Here is a 14,185-nt window from a genome sequence, read left to right as displayed (position 1 = left end):
AACTGAGGTATCAAATTTGCAACAAAACCTTGTGTACAAAGCAGTACCTATTTCCACCTAATTGTTTATCCAAGACTTTTGTACCATGTTTATATTCCTTCTTAAAACACCTCTAGTTATATTGTTGTTCCTTTGTCACCGACTAACAGTTATCTTGACACAGATGAAATATGACTGACTTTTTTTTGACTCAAAATTGTGTTGTTAGAGGGCTCCGATTCCTATTTACAACTCAAGGCTATTGAATCGTCCTCTCGTTATCAACGCTACACCATAAACCTGGTCCTCTCCAATACCGGGTAAGCTGCTCAGAGCCTTTGGCTCCTTTCCATTGTAAAGCAACAATCCTATTGCAGGCGTGTTCGAAACACGCCAATGTTTGTCAAACCCTCATATTTGTAAGCACTTTTTCCTGGAGAGGGTCTCTTTAAAGTGCTGAATTCCAACTTCCTGTCGACGGTGCACAGGATGCACAAGCCATAAATATAATTCTCAGACTTCCCTTAGAGCTGGGGCGTGTTTGAGTTTGATCCCTTACAGTCGGGAAGCAGGAGTCAAGTGGAGACAAAGCTAACCAACTTGACAGCCTCCCGGTCTGAGAAAGCTGCACCTAACGCGAATACCCTTGTTGGGGAACTCTTAACATGCTTCGTTCAGTGTTCATTGCACTTTGGCTACAGAACTATTTACAAAATTCAGGGGTTCGGTCCCAGGTAACACCACCAAACTTTTGCAATGCTGGAATGTGTTACAGTTTGCATTTGGATAGACGTTCCTTTCCACACGCAAAGAAACTATGCGAGGACAAGAGGGGAATCCTGAGCACCATGGAAAGTCCAGGTGAAGCCGAGAACATTCGGCGGCTATTGGAAAATAACGTGCCAGCCAAAGCACAACTGTATCACCTGTGGATAGGACTCCACAGGAAGGTGAAACAGTGTTACTATCCTGACAAACCGCTCCGTGGATTCTACTGGGTTAATGGGAATGACCATTCCACTTACAGTCCCTGGATTGGGGAACCCGAGCGTACCTGCACACACGAGAGATGTGTGCAACTTCAGGCGGTTCTCCCAAACCAACTTCAATGGAAAACTTCCGCATGCAACAAAGAAAACGATGGTTTCATCTGCAAGTACCAAATGTGCGAGCATCTCAATTTTGAATTTGGAGAGGTGGTGTATCAAAAACCCCAGCAGAGTGGGAGTGAGTTCTGGCCCGCTGTACCCGCAGGTTCAGTGGCTATCATCGGCTGCCCCAACGGCAAGTCTGTCGTTTTGAAATGTGACCGCGAGAACGGGAAAATCAAATGGTCATCTTCCAGGAGCCAGGCATCTATGTGCAACAGCTGTTGGAATAAAACAAATGAAAGCTCGTGTCAAAATCGCTGTTTTCAGATCGCCGGAGACTACTTCTGTTACTGTAACAAGGATTTTTCCATGGACCCTCTACAAAGAAAATGCGTTCCAAATGGAAATGTGGAATCTGGCTTCAATGAATCGTCCAGGAACGGGTTCATAGGCACAGCAAGTGTAGCTGCCAATATCTCAGCTTTCCCTGCATCGACATTAGCCACTGAACCTCCAACAAGACCATTCCCTCAAACTGCTGAAAATGTAACAGTTACATTTCCCCCAACTTTCAGGGATGCAGAACAAGGAAAGCAGGAAGCGCATTCAAACGCGCCCTTTCTAATATATCAGGTCATCATCGGCGTCCTGGTTCTGGTGCTGCTGATCATGATTGTGGTAATAATTATTCGGGAACGGAGAAGAGGAGGCACCCACAAAGCAGCACCCAGCGAGGATGGCCTGGCGTTGAAAAGCACAGATTCGGTTCCTCAGGTGAACGCCAAAGACTCGGTGGAAACTGTGAATGTTACAAACGAAAACCATTATGTTGAAACCACATCAGCGAGTGAAAATGAAGTTAACGTTCCCAAGGAAAACGGTGAAATAAGTCGTTAGCACATTGAGGAGCCACGAGGAGGCGCTCACTCTACAATTGCAATCTTGCACCAACGTATGTGTTAACTTACAGGAGGCGAATATAACTATCCAATAACTGGGGTAATGCATAATTTATCTGGTTTAACGTGAAGGAAGCGTGGATTTTTATAACGGTCTTTTAGAAGGCTACTGTGTATACTTTACTGAACAGGAAACACGAATAATGTCCCCAATAGATAGGTGATGCCCTTGTGTACCATTGACTGTACAATAAAGAATAACAAGTTAAACAGTTTGACTTTTGCCAAGTTGTTGCTGTGAGTTACTTAGCAACTTTAAGTAAATGATGCGATAGAAAAAATATCTAAGCAATTTGTGCAAGAAAAAAATATTGCAATGACTTAGAAATAAAAGACACATGATCATAGGGTTATTGACCATGCAAATATGCTAACAACCAAAGTCATTCACCAGGACGTGCAGTTAGTATTGTTGCAACTATTGAGACTGGGCTTATATTGACATTGATCGGATGAGTAAATGTCGTTTCCAGGAAACGTCAGTTTGGACGGATGCCATTAAAACGCTGCCGCTGTTTACAAAAGAATACAGCTGAAATCAATTGTGGCTTTGATTAAAATATTTTACTCTTAAAATACGAGCAATGTTTAACACAGACTTGATCTCTAATATGTTAAAAAGTTAAATAATACTCGGTTCAAATAATATAACGGACATGATCACCCCCCTATATGAAGTGACGCACTGAACAAAAGAGCTGAGTAGATATATGTCAATAGACAACATCCCAATATATTGTAGCCACTTGTAAACCAAGCATGTATTCTTTAAACTCATCTTTTCATACCGCGTAATTTCACTTCTCCTGTGAGTAAATACACTGACCCCATTTGCTCATTTCTCAACAAAGAAAAGCTATGGAATCTGTGGACTTTTGAGTTTTGATTTGAGTCAGTAGTATACCCAGTGCTGGAAAGGTTAACTGAGATGGTATTGAATACTCGGCTTCCGAACGATTTCACTGGGCCTTTTAAACATCAAATGTGGCTTTTAAAGATTGAGTGTTCAAAATGGCAGCTCCTGCCAATCAGAAACTCTAAAAGAGCTGAGAATGGGCCATCCACTTGGCTGAGTTCCAACAATAAAATTAGATTGTCACGTTAGCCAACGTCAATTTACATTTTAAAATGCGCGTGTTTCTTTGTGATTGCCTAAGCGCTGTCCAGTAAGGCAGATCTATATCATCACTGTCAATAGAAAAGCCTCTTGAGTTCTGCAGATTGTACGTTAACATGATTTGTTCTTAGTTCAATAGACTTGCTGAGCTTTTCCAGCAACTTGTGTTTTTGTTTCTGATTCACAGCATCGGCAGTTCTTTCGGTTTTACCACCGTTGTTTGGCAATGTACAGATTAATGTCGAAAAGTTTGAAAGATACACCTCCGCCGTGAATAATACAACTTTAAAATTAGATTTTAAAAGGCATGAAGAGTAGCTAATTCGAAAAGAAAGGCCGCCTACAGTGTACGGACTGAATGAAGCTAAAACCTTCTATAAGTCACTTATCATTCCATTCCAAAGCTGAACACAACCACCCTCTAACGGTGTGATCATTCATTCACAATCAGCTTTGATTCTTGTACATCAAAACGATTTTCTCTCAAATTGGACTTGTCGAAAGACGCAATACAAATCCATTATATTTAAAGACGGTATATTCCAGAATTGCTGTAATAATAATACTTCATTTCTGAGCGGAAGCGAAGGATAATCCGGAAGTAGTAATCTGCTGTTTCTTTCAGTACCTGTGCAGTTAAAATCACAAACTGGCCCTCAGCAGCCAGTCACTTTTCAAACTCGCCCCAAGCCCCAAGGTGATACTGCACTAACTTGTTCAGTTCAATGGGACCGGGGTGCGGTGGAGGCGAGGGAGGTGGGGGGTGGTATTGGGATTTCAAACGGTTGCGAAATAGCCCAGGGCGACATCTTTTGGAGAAAGCGGAATCCTTGTCCACAAAACCACCTTGGATCCCACTTGCCATTTTCCCAGGAGCATTCCAGCGGCTTTCCGGCGCGACGATATTTCAGTTTGAATTGAGATACTAACAGAGATTGCTGACGGATAGGAAGGGAAACGGCGCATACATCGAGGCCTTGATAAAACAGCAAATGTCAGTGCTCACGCTTTCACAGCTTCAAACAACAGAAGAGAACAATTCAGCAAACAGCAGCAGAAAGCTGTTGAACAACTTTAGCCAGACTGTCACAGGGAGTGGTTTCTCCGGAGTTAATGGGATTGTTTTGGTTTGCCGTACAACTGCCTTCCTTGTGCTGACTCACAGGGTGGTGGTCCGGGAGGCACAGGTACCATTGCGGTACATGCTATTGGATTCCAACGGGTCCTGTTGAAAGTCTTCCACACTGTACGCTCTGCTCTTGAGAGCTGTGGCATAGTAATCTATGGGCTCCTCTGCAACACTGTCCATCCAGCGCAGGCACAAGATCCTCTGGAACGATCTCTTGAAGTTGTCCGACAGGAAGCCGTAGAGGATGGGGTTGGCGCAACTGTTGGCGTAGCCCAGGATGACGGCGAGCTGACTGACGGTGGGCTCCTGCTGGTCCACAAAGACATTGACCAGCTGCACAATGTAAAAGGGCATCCAGCACATCACAAACACCGTCACCACCATCATCACCATCAAGGTGATTTTCCTCTCGGACTTTTTGCGCTGCTGCCAGCCTGCTTTCAGAGCCACCACTCTCAGCTTGACAATGATGAGGATGTAGCACAGGCAGATAGCCACCACCGGGATGAGGAAGCCCATTAAAAACGCGTAGACCACGAAGCCGGCTAGCCACCGCTTGGTAGGTTTCGGCATCTGTATATTGCAGGAAACCGAGCCATCCGAGTTGCTGGCTGTGCCTGCAAAGATAATGATGGGCACGATGACCATGATTGAGAGCAGCCAGACTGCCAGGTTGACCAGCTTGGCTATGGTGGGTCTTCTGTAACTGGCAGCTTTGATAGGGTGCACCACCGCAATGTACCTGTCCATACTGAGGACAGTCAGGCAGTAGATGCTGGTGAACATATTGATGGCATCCACGCTGAGGACCAGGCGACAGAGCAAAGAACCAAAAGGCCAGTGCCCGAGCAAGGTCGAGGTCACCAGGAAGGGCACGCTGAGCATAAGCAACTCATCGGCGATGGCCAAGTTCAAGATGTATATATTCGTGGCTGTCTTCATTTTGGCATATCTGAGGATCACATATATAACCAAGGAGTTCCCACAGAGTCCCACAAAACAGACCACTGAATAGATGAAGGAGATAAGGATGGCACTGCACTGGGTATCGCTTGAAGTCCCATTCCAAGTAAAATTGGCAGCATCCATGGCAGTATCTAGAATGGCCAGATGCCTGGCAGAATCATTGGGATACATCTTGCGAGGTGCTAACGTGAGCTTGCTCCTGGTCGGGTCGGTGCTCCGCCGGAGCGCACTGCCAAGCCGAGCCGCGCCCCCTGCAGCTCCCTTCGCTTTCCCTCTCCCCTCTGACTCCTTGGAGTCGGCAGGCGCGCCATCCACCAGCCTTCCCTCACAGACAAGCTGCCGAGGAATGATTTAAAAAACCCGAGAACGATGAAGAGGCAAACGTCAGGAGCGGGGAGCTGGAGACTGGCAGGGAGCCGGCTTGGGCTGGGCTCCGAGTCAGAAAGACAGCGGGGACAAAGCGGGGGACCTTACTGTCGGAGCGCAGGAGAAGGGGCACAACACACTTCCACTAACAGCTTTCCTCATACGATTCCACACCAAGGACATCTCTCCGACTTCCTCAGGCATTGGTGCAAACTCGGAATCACGTGTACGCTTTGTCACTTAATACATGCAGCACTCTGCCTCCAAATGTGTGTGTGTGTGTGTGTGGCTCGTGTGAAAGTTTAATCCAAGTATGGCAGGATTCCAGAATCCTAGCATCATTTAATTATAGAAGATAAACTTCAACGCTCTAATAATTCATCTTCACCGTACTATAATAATGCTATTTCAATTCGTGCAAATCGGTATAATATTTAAAATGTCTTGTGCACAGGTATTGCTAAATTAACTGATTTTTGCTTTTCTATTTTACTTCCTCGATGTGTTAAACCAGTGCGTCAACTCTTAGACGCCAAGTTCTGTTAATTAGTGTCAACACCACATTTTCTCAGCGCTTCTTTTCAAGGTAGACTGTGAAGTAGGAGCTGGAGACGACCATATGGCTCTGGGAGCCTGCTCCGCCCATTCATTATGAGAGTGGGTGGTCATCTCATTAAATAGCCCGTTCCTACTCTCCATTTTGTGTTAAGGAGGGGACTGACTCTGAGCTGTCTGGACCGCACAGTAGGTGTGTTATTAAAAATAAAAAAAATTTAAAAAGCCAGTTCCTACTTTTCTTTCATATCCTTTGATCCCTTTAGCCCCCAGTACTATAATCCAACTCCTGTTGAAATTGTACAATATTTTGGAAGCTACTGTTCTCCGAGGTAATGAATTCCACAGGCTCACCACTCTCTAGTTGAAGACATTTTACCTAATCTCAGTCGTAAATGATTTACCCCACACCCTTAAACTGTAACCACTGGTTCTGCAGTCCCCCGCCATGGGGCGCATCCTCTTGCATCTACCCTGTGTAGTCCTATTTGAATTTTATAGGATTACTTTGATAGGTAAACAGAGCTTTTGAAAGAGGAAATTTGCAATGTGACTTTGTAACCCTCCTGCAAATTACTGGAGGACCAGTGATCTCAGTGTAATTCCATTCTGCAGAACAAATAGCAGTGTTTATGGGTGGTGTTTGCACAAATCTGATACCGTTTTAGTTTTCTGAATACAGTGCATGACATTTATTCAAGTTATATTTCAGCTAATTTAGCCTTCTGTTCAAATGCTTAAATCAGCTGATAGTACTGCTATTGTTTGTCTTCTCTTCATATTTATTGCATCACTGAACCATTAGCTGTTTGAGTTGTCAATCTATTGACAATTTAACTAATAAATTTAATTTTCTGTACATGATTATATGAGCAGAATTACTTTTATTTCACAAGATGCATTTGGACATTTCTAGAACTACAGTTAAAATATTTTAGTGTTCATTAGCACTGTTATTCACTTCCATTCTTAGTTTATTTCAATAAAAGGGTTTCAATAATTCAAAATCCTATACCTGCACTTTAGGAATTTTGCAATGAATTTCAACTATTTAACACTGGAAATTTTTACATAAAATGTATTCTAAGATTAAAACCTAGAAATTACTATGGTGGATAGCAGTAATCAAACAATTTATTTATCAGATATATGTCAATCTACTATCTCAGATGAACTATTAACTCACTAAACAGACCTGCCCCAAGAAAACAAATACAAGCATGAAATTCAGGTGCATTTCCCTATCTTGGTCTCAAATTGTAATTTCTAGATTAAATATTAACAATAAGTAGCATTTGTCTTTTATAACTAAAGCTATATTAATGCATCAATGGTGATTTTATTTTAGTTATTTCCTTTTCAACTTATATTTTGAATTTAAAGCATTTCTGAAATTGATATGCACTGTCATAATCTTAATAGGATGGTTTTGATTTTTTTGTGCCAATGCATACTTACTCCCTCTCCCATTTGAAAACTTCAATCAATAAACTTTTAGGATTTTGTTCAAACAATAAATCTTGACATTTCCCTGAGTATTCATTGTAGAAATACTATCTCCCATGTCTATTCTTTTTCTACAGTTACCGAAATTTATCACTTCCTTTCATAAAATATCCACAATTTCTTCCCTTTAACTTTGAGACTCTTTTGATAGAGCTGCAAATGCCAACTATTAAGCACTTGGTAAACATGACAAATTACGTAATTACAACACCAAATTGTTTTCTTGTAGCCTTTAATGCAGGAAAATGTCCAACATGCTTTGTAGGAGCATAATCATACAAAAACAGGCACCAAACTAAAGAAGGAAATACAGGAGTCAACAACCTGCTTGAAACAGAAGGTTGTAAGGAGGTCATAAAAAGTGTGGTTAGAATGATTCATATAGAACTTAAGGGTGGAGAAGAAGTGAGCTGTGATGCAGATTGAAATCACTAAGGATGAAAAGTCACTTGATATGGGGAATGAAGGAGAAAAGGAGTGAAAATATATCTTAACAAGAAATTTGGGCTGATGTGGTAATGGTGGAGAATTAATCTTTTAAAGCAGAGGTCAAATGTTAAGGGAGAATAATGTGCAAGAGGATTTGGGGGACAGTCTGGATGAGAGTTGGTGATACAGGCAACAACCCTACTGTGATGATTTGTGTGGGCTTCTGCTAGGCAGCATAGCCAGGCAGGAAGTTCTGGTTTTCTCCCACATTCCAAAGGTTAGGTGGATTAGCCAGGCATTAATTGCTCATAGTGTCCAGAGATGTGCAGGCTGGCTGGATTAGCCATGGGAAATGCAAGGTTACGCGGATAGAGTCTGGGTGGGATGCTCTTTGGACAAGCAGTGTGGACCCAATGGGCTGAATGGCCTCCTTCCATACTGTGAGGATGCTATGATTCTATTCTATTCTATGATTCCAAGGCCTAAGGAACAATGTGTCATAGTGAACTACTTTTCGAAAGGATCACGAAGTCAATATGACTTTAATGAGGTGAAGGATGTTAAGGCCTATGGTCACAGGTCAGTAGGCATACTGGAGGAGGATGTAAAGAGGGATTGTGTCAGTCATGGCTTGTTGATAATGCTGAATCAGAACGTTCAAGCCCTGTTCTCATGATTTGAGCATAAAGTCTTATCTCCAATTCAATCTAGTACCAAGTGCTGCACTTTCAGGGACCTTACCTCTTGAATTAGCTTAAAATTAGGTACCTCTGTCCCCTCAAGTTATGTGAGAAATCCCATTGTGCAATTTTGAAGAAGAACAGGGAGTTTTCTTTGATGTCTTGATTAATATTTGTCCTTTAGCCAACACCATAAATAAGTTCGTTGCTCATTTATTTCATTGCGATTTGCTGTGTGGAAATTTGGTTACCTTGTTTCTTGCATTGCAACAATGGCTACCTTGTAAAGTTGCTGAATTGCCTGCAAAAGGGATTTCCTGATTTCGTGTTATATAAATGCATGTCTTTCTATTTTCTTTTTACTCATCCATTTTCCACAGGTGCCAGCAGTGAGTGAATAAACAGGATGGAAAAAAATCTTAAACTGCCTTACTGGGTGGGAGGATTGGTGTGAGAATAAGTGAGTTTCATTTTCATTCGTTTGCAATGAAATCATTAATATCCCTAGGAATATGCCTTGAGTCTGCACTTTTATCCCTGATATACTTCATGAGGATGGGTAGTTTATGAAAAATTACAGTGGTTTAAGTCAAAAACCATGGGCTCAACTTCCATGGCATTGACTTTTACATGAATGCGTATTGTAATTGGTCAAATTGAACATTTGCATTTTGCCACCTGTGAAGTTGGCAACTACCTGCTAATGGCAATGAGATACAATTACAATGCAGAGAGTGTGCAATAATCAACACCAAGCTTCCAACGATGCCAGATCAGCAAGCAAATTAGCAGAATATCTGAATTACAGCATCCACAGTTCTTTCCATTTTTATTTAGCAGACTGTTCACTAACTGAGCAGCTGTAGCTCTCCAAACCAGAATTTGGAGTTCTTTTTGCTTTTGACGATGTACAGACCTTTCACAGCTTTTGAAAGGGGTAGCTAGACCAAACAAAATTGGTACCATTTATACAACAGCAATTTCAATAACAGAGGCAATGGAGCCAGAAGTACATCTCTATCAGAATAAGATGAGCAAGTCATGATTCCTGCTTCTAAGGCAGGCTGTGGATGAATACCTCAAATGATGAATATCGTTGGAGAATGGTAACAGAAACATGAAGGGACATTGCTGGCATATCCAAGTGAGAATAAAGCCTGGAACAGTGGGCAGCAGGAAACTGGAAACATAGAGGAATAGTGCAGGGTGCTGTAGAGATTTTGGTGGATAAAATACCTGAAAGAGAAGAAACTAAAGCTGATATAGACTAGAAGTCAAAAAGAAAAGACAGAGGCAAATATACATTCTTATAGCACATTGAATATCCTCAGGACCTCACGAGTGCTTTCCAGCTGATTTTAAAGTTGAAATGTAGTAGTGTGGTAGAGCAGCTAATTTGCATGCAAGCAGGTCTCACAAACAGAAATGAGATAATGACTGGATAATATTGATCAATGTTTATGCGAAGATTTGTAGCTCGGGTGCTCGTTGTTGTGGTTCTGTTTGCCGAACTGGATAATATTGATCAATATGTTGTTTGAGTAGCAACTATTGGCCAGAACGCCTGGGAAATCTTTCCTATCCTTCAGTCATTTACATCTTGTTGGGCAGTCAGGGATTAACATTCCCAGCCTTTTGGCAATGAACTGATAAACTGGAAATCTCACAAAATGGTGGGAGGTGGGCATCAAGAGTGGTACAGGAGCCCATCTGCTGCCATGTAATTTTGCCACCATTGAGAATTAGTTGAACACCCCCAGCCAGATGAACCACTTAAACAATCAAAGATTATTTCCTGCCTCAGCAGACATTTTTCCACATTGGGGCCGGTCCATTGATCAATGGGTAAACCTAGCAGCCTCCCAGTGAGTTCTGAGGAGAATCCTCCTTGATGACCACTCCATGTCACAAGACTTTTCAGCAATAATTGCTGTCCTTGTGGCAACCCGACTGTGGATGTGCCATGTCTCTTAACCTGATTATGGGGGCCTGGCAAGTAGGCCCTGACTTCCCCAAAGTTGTTCGTCTGTCTTGGAGAGCATTGAAGTGCTGATGAGCCACTGAGCTTCTGATTGAGTGCAGATCACTTTAATTCACTGAATCACATCCCTGTTGGCAGCCAGTTAAGAGGGCACAGCCATCCATGTTCCACTGTCGACAAGCAGGAGGCTGGAAGAGCACAGCAAGCCAGGCTGCACCAGGAGGTGGAGAAGTCAACTGTCCTGGTGCTGCCTGGCTTGTTGTGTTCTTCCAGCCTCCTGCTTATCTACTTTGGGTTCCAGTTTTGTTTTGCCTCTATCTGTGTTCCACTGGCTGTCAGTGTGGTGTCAGCTCCTGTATTTGTGTAACCGTGAAATTTGAAGTAACGAAGTAGTAGTGGGGACTCACAACAGCCATGTCTCACAGTATGGTGCAGTAGACCAACATGGTTCAGGTGACAGGAGCCTAGGAAGATACTTTTAAGCAGAGTTTCAATCTTTTAAAAAAATCACAGCAAAAACAAAGAGCAAGCACAAAGCAGCCTGCCTTGCACCAGTTAAACCTGTAGCTGAAATCTGCAGTTGGCTAAAAGACCCAGGAGGAGACAAGATTGTGTTTGAGTAGGACAATGAATGAATGAGGATAGAGATGCAACACATAGAAGCTCATAATAATCTGCCAGGTCCGTGAGATTGTATGGTAGCATTCCAAGGCAGGGTTTGTCTATGTTTATAGCTCTTCTGTTTGAATTCCATTTGATATGCCTGGAATTTTTATTTATATTTTAATGCAGAGGGAGACAAATGAAAAGAGGGCCTGGAGGGTTTTGTAGAGGGAACTGGGCAGAAGAAATGACAATTCTCCTCAGGATGGAACTTTTGTTGGGTAGATTAAATATACCACACAGTCTCCCTATGCCACTTGGGCTTTAAGACCTTTCGGGGAATCTTTTGGCAATGCTTGACTCTGATGAAGATGCTAAAGAAAGACCTTGAAGTCATCACTTCTGTTCTAAAAGCAGAAAAGTTCATCTTTCCATCAGATTTTAATGCAAGGGTTGGCCATAACTCCAACATCTAGAAAAGAAACATTCGCAAAGATAGTGTGAGAAAGGTCCATTTAAATAGTACCCCCTGGTGACAAAGTGTGTTCAGTATTGCCTTAGTGCTACAATGGTCCTCTTCTGCCAGAAGGTCAAATACAAAACTTCATGGAGGCATCCTAGACAAAGCATTGGCACCCCCTGGGTTAACTCATTGTTTTGGTCAAAAATCTAACTAATCACTTGATCTATGGGTCACTGATGTCTGCTGGACAGATCAATACCTTGTTTGTTTCATGATAAACTTCTACCTAGCACGAAGATATCTTTAGAACCGAGTGTCCAAAAGGAAGTAGATTAATGTCTGACCTGTAATGAAATTGAACAAAGGGAGTAATTACAAGTGCAGCTCACAATCAATTTGAAAATCTTCACGCATTCAACTCTCAGAATGGAGGGGTCAAATAAAGTTAGCTGTAATACATCCCCATGTCCGTTTATTTGGGTTCGAACTGGTTCACTGAAAATGATGCTGAAATATGTGACTTCCTGGAACAGAAATAAGCAGCCTTCATTGGTTGGCAGAACAACCTAGGCAGCATTCCAATCGATCAAGCTTGACACCCAAGACAGATCTGGAAGGTAAAGAATTAGTGATGGAGACAGAAGTCCAAGTGAACCAACAATATGTTGTCCATCAGGCCTTGCAAACCTTTTTTGAAGATATGAGGGCCATCAATAGACCATGGTCAAATGGACAAAATACTATTTGTTCACAGTATTCTGTCACTCTCCTTAAGTAAAAAAGAAAGTTAATTTGCCTGATTGCCCAATATTAACCATTGCTTTAAAAGATATTTAGGATCTGGATCTGTGTCTTTCCAAACAAAACTAAACAGTTCTTCTTTGGGACATATCCTGTCAGTATACCAACCTCCATTCAAATCCTGTCTTTAATTTTTGAATTTTATTGTTTACAGACAAACTAATAAAAGGGGAGAACATTACCTCCTGCTTATCTTCACTGGTAATAACAATAATCCAAAATGGATGTTCTCCTAAGGTGATATCACATGATATTATGAAAGTATATTTTAAGATTTTGAGAAGTAGAGCATTTAGGAATTGCATACACAGGTATCATAATTAACCTTATGAATAAAATATTAGTTCGTTCATGTGTCCATAGGGATGAGACAGAAATAAGATATTAAATAGGCCATTAAATGTAGATACTCACAAAATATTTCTGCAGATCACAGTGGAGACAAAAAAGCCAATTAGTGTTTCAGTGCTGGTGACACTGAAATGCTTGTCACAAATGGACTTTTATATCCCTGCCCTATATGTTTTGCTATGGTGAGAAAGTAGCAGAGAAAGGGGGTGCTAGTAGGGAGGATAGCAGGCTGACTTACTTTGTTTACTTGATTTAATAAGTGTGCAAAGCAAAATCATACCTAAATTCCATTGCACTACTTTGCTGAAAATCATAAATCCTTCGCCAATATTCTTGAATTCTAAGTAGCACACAAAGATTTCGATTGTCATGGATGTTAGATGGTGTAGTGAGCCATGCACTGGTCTTTAAAGTTTGAGGACAGAGAGAGTCCTGCATTAATTATAGCATCTTCCATGACCTCAGGAAATGCCAATATGTTTTATAGCCAATTAATTACAATGAAAGTTGCAGGATACAGAGAAGCCAATAAGCATAGTCGCTTAAAAAGCATTATGATAAGAACCAGAAAATCTGATACTTGTTGCTTTGGTTGAGGGATAAGTATTGAACAAGAGAACAGGAATTTATTCTACGGTCTTAATAAAAACAATGCATGAGATTGTGTATTTATAGCTGAATGAGTAATATCTCACCCAAAATACAGTATCTCCAACAGTGCAGCATTCCCTTGGCACATGGTCTGACAAGTCAGCCTCAAGTAGGCTCAATTCATTCGACTGAGACTGATAATGAACTGACATTGTCAGGACTTGAGCTTCATATGTTGTGGTGATGACAGTAAGGTAATGATTTGGAGATGCCGGTGTTCGACTGGGGTGTACAAAGTTAAAAATCACACAACACCAGGTTATGTCAGGCCATAACCCGGTGTTGTGTAATTTTTAACACAGTAAAGCCTTGTAGCATTCCTCAATATTTAAACCTGACATATTTAAGCACTATTTACATTGTCTAAAGATTCTCCATTTCATTAAAGTATAGAGGTGGAAAGTTATCTGCAGAATAATTGGTAAACTCTTCGTCATGTTTATGTTCATGTTTAGGTTTTCTTATTTGTTCATGGGAAGTGGGCATTGCTGGCTAAGCCGGTATTTATTGGCAAACCTGAATTCTCAAGAAAAAGCGCTGTATAGAATTATATCATGT

The 14,185-nt window shown here is 41.6% G+C and overlaps 2 protein-coding genes across 2 annotated transcripts; one reads left to right on the top strand and one right to left on the bottom strand.

Annotated features, from left to right (window-relative positions):
* Positions 1 to 498: 498 nt before the first annotated feature.
* On the top strand, positions 499 to 3,527 carry clec14a (C-type lectin domain containing 14A). The gene has a single exon (XM_043697858.1). The coding sequence runs from the start codon at positions 645 to 647 to the stop codon at positions 1,965 to 1,967; it is 1,323 nt and encodes a 440-aa protein (XP_043553793.1). The 5' UTR covers positions 499 to 644; the 3' UTR covers positions 1,968 to 3,527.
* A 732-nt stretch (positions 3,528 to 4,259) lies between these two features.
* On the bottom strand, positions 4,260 to 5,999 carry sstr1a (somatostatin receptor 1a). The gene has a single exon (XM_043697859.1). It carries the CDS (start codon positions 5,410 to 5,412, stop codon positions 4,306 to 4,308), a length of 1,107 nt encoding a protein of 368 aa, XP_043553794.1. The 5' UTR covers positions 5,413 to 5,999; the 3' UTR covers positions 4,260 to 4,305.
* Positions 6,000 to 14,185: the final 8,186 nt, after the last annotated feature.

The sequence above is a fragment of the Chiloscyllium plagiosum genome, chromosome 10 (genome assembly GCF_004010195.1).
Source record: "Chiloscyllium plagiosum isolate BGI_BamShark_2017 chromosome 10, ASM401019v2, whole genome shotgun sequence".
Lineage (NCBI taxonomy): Eukaryota > Metazoa > Chordata > Chondrichthyes > Orectolobiformes > Hemiscylliidae > Chiloscyllium > Chiloscyllium plagiosum.
The sequence above is the reverse complement of the archived record's forward strand: the minus strand, read 5'-3'. Positions and strand labels throughout refer to the sequence as shown.